The 7379-nt window shown below is 49.3% G+C and overlaps 1 protein-coding gene across 1 annotated transcript in view; it reads left to right on the top strand.

Annotated features, from left to right (window-relative positions):
* Positions 1 to 6176, top strand: part of pxylp1 (2-phosphoxylose phosphatase 1) — an 18990-nt gene extending 12814 nt beyond the window's left edge. The window contains exons 5-6 of the mRNA XM_062552954.1: positions 3038 to 3180; positions 3757 to 6176. Of these exons, the coding sequence (XP_062408938.1) occupies positions 3038 to 3180; positions 3757 to 4847 (1234 nt within the window). The 3' untranslated portion in view covers positions 4848 to 6176. The remainder of the gene's footprint in view (positions 1 to 3037; positions 3181 to 3756) is intronic.
* Positions 6177 to 7379: the final 1203 nt, after the last annotated feature.

Below are 7379 nucleotides of genomic sequence, written 5' to 3'. Positions count from 1 at the left end.
GCAACTGCTTGCAACTGCTTGCAACTTTTGATTCACACCGCCGCAACTGCTCTCCGCAACCGTCTCAGACCGTCGCGAATCTTTGGTTTGAACTGGCCTTTACTGTCCGTGGTACAAGCCCCTCGGTTCAGCCACAGTCTCTACTCACTCAAGCGTAGCAAGTTCCTTTTATTTGCAAGCATCTTTACTCAATACATAGGTCATACACCTTGTTGATTTCCTGCCAAGCATGTTTCTTATAAAAATGGTTTCATATCATTTTTTGCTAAGCGAGTGCGTGTGTTCTTCTCTATTTAACTGCTTGTGGTTTCTTGTCACCCGTACCCTAGAACATAATGTTGACATTGGTAATTTCATATATACATTTCTATGACACCCTCCAATCCAATTCCTTCTTTCCTTTTCCCCCTCGATTCTCACTCTCCTTCTCTTTTTCTCACTCTGTCTGTCATGTCTTTCTTTGCCATTCTCCTCTCCTTTGCTTCTGTAGCTTTGGTTTTTTGATTGGATTCTGTTGACAGCCCATAATAGTCATGTGGTTGCCGTGGCAGATTTTCAGTATTAAAATGTAATCCGTGTCATGTTGAACCTATTAAACCCCTCCCCCACTTCCGCCTCCAACTGTCCTCTCCATCCATGTCTCTCTCTCTCTCTGTCATAGATGCTTACAGACACACACACACACACACACACACACTCACACACACACACAAATGCACACACATACAGATGTCAGGTGCTGACTTGTAGTCACACAACTGTGGTTATGATGTCCACACTTACACACACTCACACTCACTCACACATAGGCCCAATCCCAATGTCCGGACTCACGAACTCACAGACTTTGGTGCGCGTTCTCGCGCAATTCGTAAGGGTTTAGGGCTGTCCCAATGTCGAATTACAACGGGCGGGAGGGTTTGAGTACAGACTTACCGAGCCCTTTCCGTGAGTCTGCATCGGTGCAGACTTAACCTAAGGGAATTACCCACAGTTCAAAGTGTTGTGACGTTTACCGCGGAGATCATAGAAAAATCCGGAAATGAAGGTAAACAACAGCGCGCACGACACACGTGCATGGTGCAAATGTTAGCAACGTCTTTGTTAGTAAACATCGCCAAGGTACATGTGATCTCGTGAAGTGCTGTCCCAATCCCAAATACCTATCTGAGCCTATGTGGCCTCACACACTCACTCACTTAGCACCTGAGATCAATTAAGTCTGTGAGTCTTTAGTTCTTAGTCTTTAGGGCTGACATTGGGATTGGGCCATACTCACTCACTCACTCTCTCACTCACACACTCACTCACTCACACACTCACACTCACTCACACATACTCACTCACTCACTCACTCTCTCACACACTCACACTCACACTCACACTCACACTCACTCACACACTCACTCACTCACACACTCACACACTCACACACTCACACTCACACACTCTCACTCAATTCTCTTTTCATTCATGGAATACAAGTGAGCTGTTGCTGCCCCCTTGTGTTCATGTGAAGTACTACTATTGACTCATACTCAGCAGTATGACACGTGTAGCAGTGAGCAATGGATTGGGTGAGGACATCCACACAGCTGTGATTCGACCAGAACAAGTAATGACAGCCATGAGATATCCTCATCCAGCCCCACCCATACTCCTTTACAAACACGAGTGTCATGTTACATATTCCTCTGCGGACTGAGTTTAAAGACTGATTCATTGTATTTCTTTTGATTTAGTTTCATAGAATAGAATATATACTTTTTTGATCCTGTGAGTTCTCTGCATTTAACCGAATTAGTGAACACACAGCACACAGTGAACACACAGTTTAATTTAATTTTAATTTAATGTTGCTTATAGAGCGCCAATACATTACACATGTCTCAAGGCGCTTTACAGAGTGTTAGACATTCAAAGAGAGCCCATGAGTAACAGGGGCAAGGAAAAACTCCCTAGAATTGGAGATACATATAGGAAGAAACCTCAGACAGACCCACGACTCAAGGGCCCAACCCATCTGCCTTGGGTCAGTTAAAGTACAGTCATTTGTAGTTTGAAAGTTACAATGACAATGAAAGTTCAAATAGTCCAGTGTAGGGAATAAATTGTCCATTAGTAATCCATTAGTTATTTCGGAAGGTGATGGGTCGCTGAGATCCGAGGGCCAAAGATTCGGGCAGGGAATCACAGCAGGCGATGTTAGGGCAGTCATAGGGATGGCGAAGGCAATGGCGATGGTAGGGCAGTCAGAGGGATGTGACAGTGAGGTGAATCACACAACCCAGAGCAGTGAGCTGCCTGCCCAACCAGCGGCACTCGGGGAGCAGTGAGGGGTTAGGTGCACTTCAAGGGCACTTCAACCGTGGACTGGTCGGCGATCGAACCGGCAACCAGGTTACAAGCCCAAAGCCCTAACCAGTAGGCCACGGCTGTCCCCAATTCATTCACTTCTTTCACTCCTCAAAGATAGATTTCAGGGAGCGCTGTGGCGCAGCAGGCTACAGCGCTCATACCACATACCCCCGAGTGTCCACGGGGACCCAGGTTCGAGTCCGGCCTGCGGTCATTTCCCAGTCCCACCCCATCTCTCTCTCCCACTTACTTCCTGTCTCACCCTTCACTGTCCTATACAAATAAAGGCAAATATACTTTAAAAAAAAAAAAAAAAAAAAAGACAGATTTCAGTGCCCTATCTTGCCACGCACCACATGCTGTCTACGCTACAACCAAGAGCAGAAATGTAACCTTGGGCAAGTCAACAGTTGCAGGATATCTAGTGTGGAGTGTGACGTGAGGAGTTCAAGTAGTGTTGTTTTCACACATGAAATGCCTCTTGTTGAGTCAGAAATGCTAGGACTAATACATTTTTTTAAATACATTTTTTGCATATTCCTCTGCTGACTCTGAGTATAGAGACTGTTTCATTGTATTTCTTTCAATTCAGTTTCATTGACTTCTGTCAGCCCTTAAAAACAGATCTCTCTCTCTCTCTCTCTCTCTCTCTCTCTCTCTCTCTCTCTCTCTCTCTCAGATGGCCTTCCCACCCGCTCCTGTCCTCCTTCATCAGTGACATGTCTAAAGACGGCCAGACAGACAACTGGGACGCCTCGCTCACCTCGGTGGCCCGCCTGCCCAATCACAAGGCGTGTGAGATGGGCGAGCTCACTCAGACAGGTAAACAAACCCAACCAATCACGTCCAGCATGGTCAGACAGGTAAACAAACCCAACCAATCACGTCCAGCATGGTCAGTCAGAGAGCCTATTAGCTCACACAGACAGGTAAACAAAACCAACCAATCACGTCCAGCATGGTCAGTCAGAGAGCCTATTAGCTCACACAGACAGGTAAACAAACCCAACCAATCACGTCCAGCATGGTCAGTCAGAGAGCATATTACACATTAAGGGTGTAATAGCGGGGTAGTAGTAGGTGCTGTGGGTAATTTGAACACATCTTGCTGGTAGTTGTGTTGTGGTGTCAGTGTGTGTGTCTCTGTCTATTTGTGTGTGTTGAATTTCCCCCTTTGGGATCAATAAAGTATCTATCTATTTATCTATGTATCTATCTATCTCTCTATTGATCTATCTATCTATCTATCTATATATCTGTCGCTCTATCTATCTATCTATCTATCTATCTATGTGTATGAGTGTGTCTTACTTTGGAAATGTACTGTATAATATTGTTTATATATTCTCTCTCTCTCTCCAACTCGTCCCCTCTTCTCTTCCCTTCTCCCCCACTCAGGTGTGGTTCAGCACCTGCGTAACGGGCAGGTGTTGCGTGGCGCGTACCTGCGCGGTCCCCCGCTGCTGCCGGCGTCGCTGGGCTCGCCCCAGGTGCTGCTGGAGACGACGGGCAAGAGCCGCACGCTGCAGAGCGGCCTGGCGCTGCTCCACGGCCTGCTGCCCGGCTTCTCGCGGCCGGCCCTCAAGGTGCGCCAGCACTGGAACGCGCTCTTCTGCGGCCGCGCCTGCGACTGCCCCGCGCGCCAGCGCCACCTGGAGGCCGAGCAGCGCCGGCAGTACCGGCTGCGCGTGGCCGACACCCGGCTGGACCGCGCCTACGTGGACATGGCGACGGCGCTGGGCGTGGCGACGCGGGTGCTCCGGGCGGCCAACCCGGTCGACGCGCTGCTCTGCCACCTGTGCCACGGGCTGCTGTTCCCCTGCCGCGTCGCCGACGGCAACGGCGCCAACGCGTCGTCCTCGTCGTCGCCGCCGGCGTCCCGCTGCCTGACCCTGGCGCACCTGGCGGAGATCCGGCGGCAGCAGGAGGAGGACGAGCGGGAGCGGCAGGGGGCGGGGCTGTACCACCGCTACGCCGTGCTCGCCGCGCAGCCCTACCTGGAGCGCTCGGCCGCCCGCATGGAGCGCGTCGCCCGTGGCAACCCGGCGCCGCCCTCCTCCGAGCCCCTGGTGGCCGTGGCGTCGGCGCACGACATCACCATGGCGCCGCTGCTCAGCGCCCTGGGCCTGGAGGGCGCGGCAGGGTTCCCGAGCTTCGCCGCGCGGCTGGTGATGGAGCTGTGGAGGCGGCCGAGCGCGGCCGGAGCGAGGGATAGAGTAGGGACAGCGGTGGAGGAGAAGAGGAAGGGGAAGGAGAAGGAGCGAGGGAGGGAGCTGAGGGCCAAGCGCTCGCAGGACGACCTGTTTGTGCGCGTGCTGTACAACGGCGAGGACCTGACCTTCCACACCACCTTCTGCCGCGCGCACCCGCGCCACACGCACACGCCGCTCTGCCCGCTCGGCAAGTTCCTGCGCTTCGTCCGCACCGACATCTTCCGCCCGCTCAACGCCACCAGCTACCAGGAGGCGTGCCACGCCACAGGACCTTAGTGACCACACATAGGCACACACACACACACACACACACGTATACAGACGCACACGCATGCACACATAACAGCTAGACGGGATGAAGAATAAACCTGCCTCACACACACAAACACACACACACACTAATTCACATAAGGCAACTTGCTACATACCTGAACCTGCCAGATGCATGTACAGTATACACACACACAAACACACACACACACACACGCACACGCAAATACACATAAGGCAGCTTGCTACATACCTGAACCTGCCAGATATACACACACACCTTGCCTACATACAGTACGCACATACAGGAACCTGCCAGATATTCAAACAACAGAAAACCTGCCACAACCATGATCCTATCAATCCTGCCACACACACTCGGGAAAATCTCACACGCATGCACACAGGCACGCACGCACAAACACACACGCACACACACACACGGTCACAAATTCACAATCTCACACACACACCTGGGAAAGGGTTTGGAGTTGTTTATGGGACTGAATGGAAGTTAACAGCACTACAGGTACCTGCTGAGAGAAGTGAGCCCTGGTCCACCAAATCCATTCCCTTGATGAGTGCTGCAGGGCACTGCAGGTCCGCTCACATTCCCTGCTGTTTCACTATTAGTACTTTGTACCATAAAACTCCTCGTCCAAGGGCTAACCAATAGACTATTCCATTCTTGAAACTTACACGATTGTAAGACGGTACATGCATTCCCTCACGTTAACACTCAACCACACACACACACACACACACACACACACACACACACCACATGCCTTTTTCTATTGAAGGATGTTTTAAGTGTGGTGAATTGCACAGACTTTTCCAGTGGTCTCAGTTCTCTGTTTTAAACATCCCGTGTTGCTGAGGTTCCCCCGAGTCGACTCGTGAGACTCGTGAGACGTCTCCGTGAGAGTTGTCGCCATGGCGGGTCATAGGGACCAAGTTCTTGGGCACGACGCCACTTTAATCCTCCACCACCTAGTTTGTGGGCATTCTTTACCCGCCGTCCTCCCAGCCGGACCCTAGGACGTCCTCCTCCGCGCTGGAACAGACGAGCGAATCGGAACGGTGCAGCATCGTTTTACCGGTGTAATTTTAAACGTTAACATAAGTTGTTACCTGTAACAGATTCCTGTTGTCTTACCATTCTGAATGTTGGATTAAGAATTGTATCATGTTTTTTTTTGCCTCTATGTAACAGTTAATTCTCATGGTTAGGCCTAATGGTTGTGGATAATTATCTGTTAAACACAAACTCCTCTGTTGTTTGCTATGGACACATTTGAGGCAAAATAAATAATAACTATATGATTCCCCTAATTAGGATGACTTTTTTGTTGTTGTTGTTGTTGTTGTTGTTGTTGCACCTCAAGGTGTGCCTGTTGTAGTCGGCACAAAAAAAAATCATCGCTGAAGACTGTTTAGAATTAGTGGTCGAATGTTTGGAATAGGAGAATATCAATATATACAGTATATCAGCCATGAAGATTAGGCTTAGAGAGAGATGCTGACTAGTTTAACATCCATCTGCTCCTTGAGATGTCACATTCACATATTGCCCACTAGATGGCAGAAATATGTCACCACGGTAACCAAAGTCTCCAGGCCCTCCTGGAATCAGTGCGCTCACCACTCAATAATTTGGAAGATGCATGAATCACCCTTTCATGATTACAGCATTATGATGACAAATAATTTAAGACAACTGTCTCCCAGTGTGATTAAACAATTATTAAAAAAAAAAAAAAAAAAAAAAAGATGGTATTCCAGCAAGCTGTGTGCCAATAGTGTCTAAGGAAAAAGCCAATAATGTTTTAATTAGAGTTCCGCTTACCCTGAACGAGACGGACGATTTATCCCAACTTCAGACAGACCCATCGACCATAATTAAACTGTGTGTGTGCTTATGTTAAACTGTGTGTGTGTGTGTGTGTGTGTGTGTGTGTGTGCGCGTCTCCCCCTCCCATTGGGATGACTGCATGACCCACTTAGCAGTGAAAGGAGAGGACCAAGGAGGTGGATTTCAAAGCAGTTTGGTATATAGTGGTGTGTGTGTGTGTGTGTGTGATTCTGTGTAGGACTACAGCCTTTGTGAGTGTGTCCTGTTTGTGATTTTTGTTTGCTGCGTGTGGTTTTAGTTGTTAGTAAATAGCCTGGTTTGGCTCAGTAATTCTGTAGCCAGTGGCTTGACGTGCGTACATGCATGTGCGCGCCTGTGTGTGTGTGTGTGTGTCTGTGTGTGTGTGCACATGCTGGCTGAGAGCCACAGTGTAAATGTGATGTTTGTGTTTGTAGTGTGAAACATCAGCTGTGTGCTCCCTGTGTGACAGTGAATTCGTCACCCCTGGGAACAACAGAATGGCAGATCAGAGTTCCACGTCATCTGTTCATCTGCACATTCTACCCAACAACAAACAAACAAACAACTCCCTAACCTTGAAATGTACTGTGTGTGTGTGTGGTGTGTGTGTGTCTGTGTGTTCAAGGAGACCTGTGCAGACTGTCTCAGAGGAACCATGCAAT

The sequence above is a fragment of the Sardina pilchardus genome, chromosome 13 (genome assembly GCF_963854185.1).
Source record: "Sardina pilchardus chromosome 13, fSarPil1.1, whole genome shotgun sequence".
Lineage (NCBI taxonomy): Eukaryota > Metazoa > Chordata > Actinopteri > Clupeiformes > Clupeidae > Sardina > Sardina pilchardus.
Note: the sequence above shows the minus strand (reverse complement) of the source record. Positions and strands in the feature narration are given on the sequence as shown.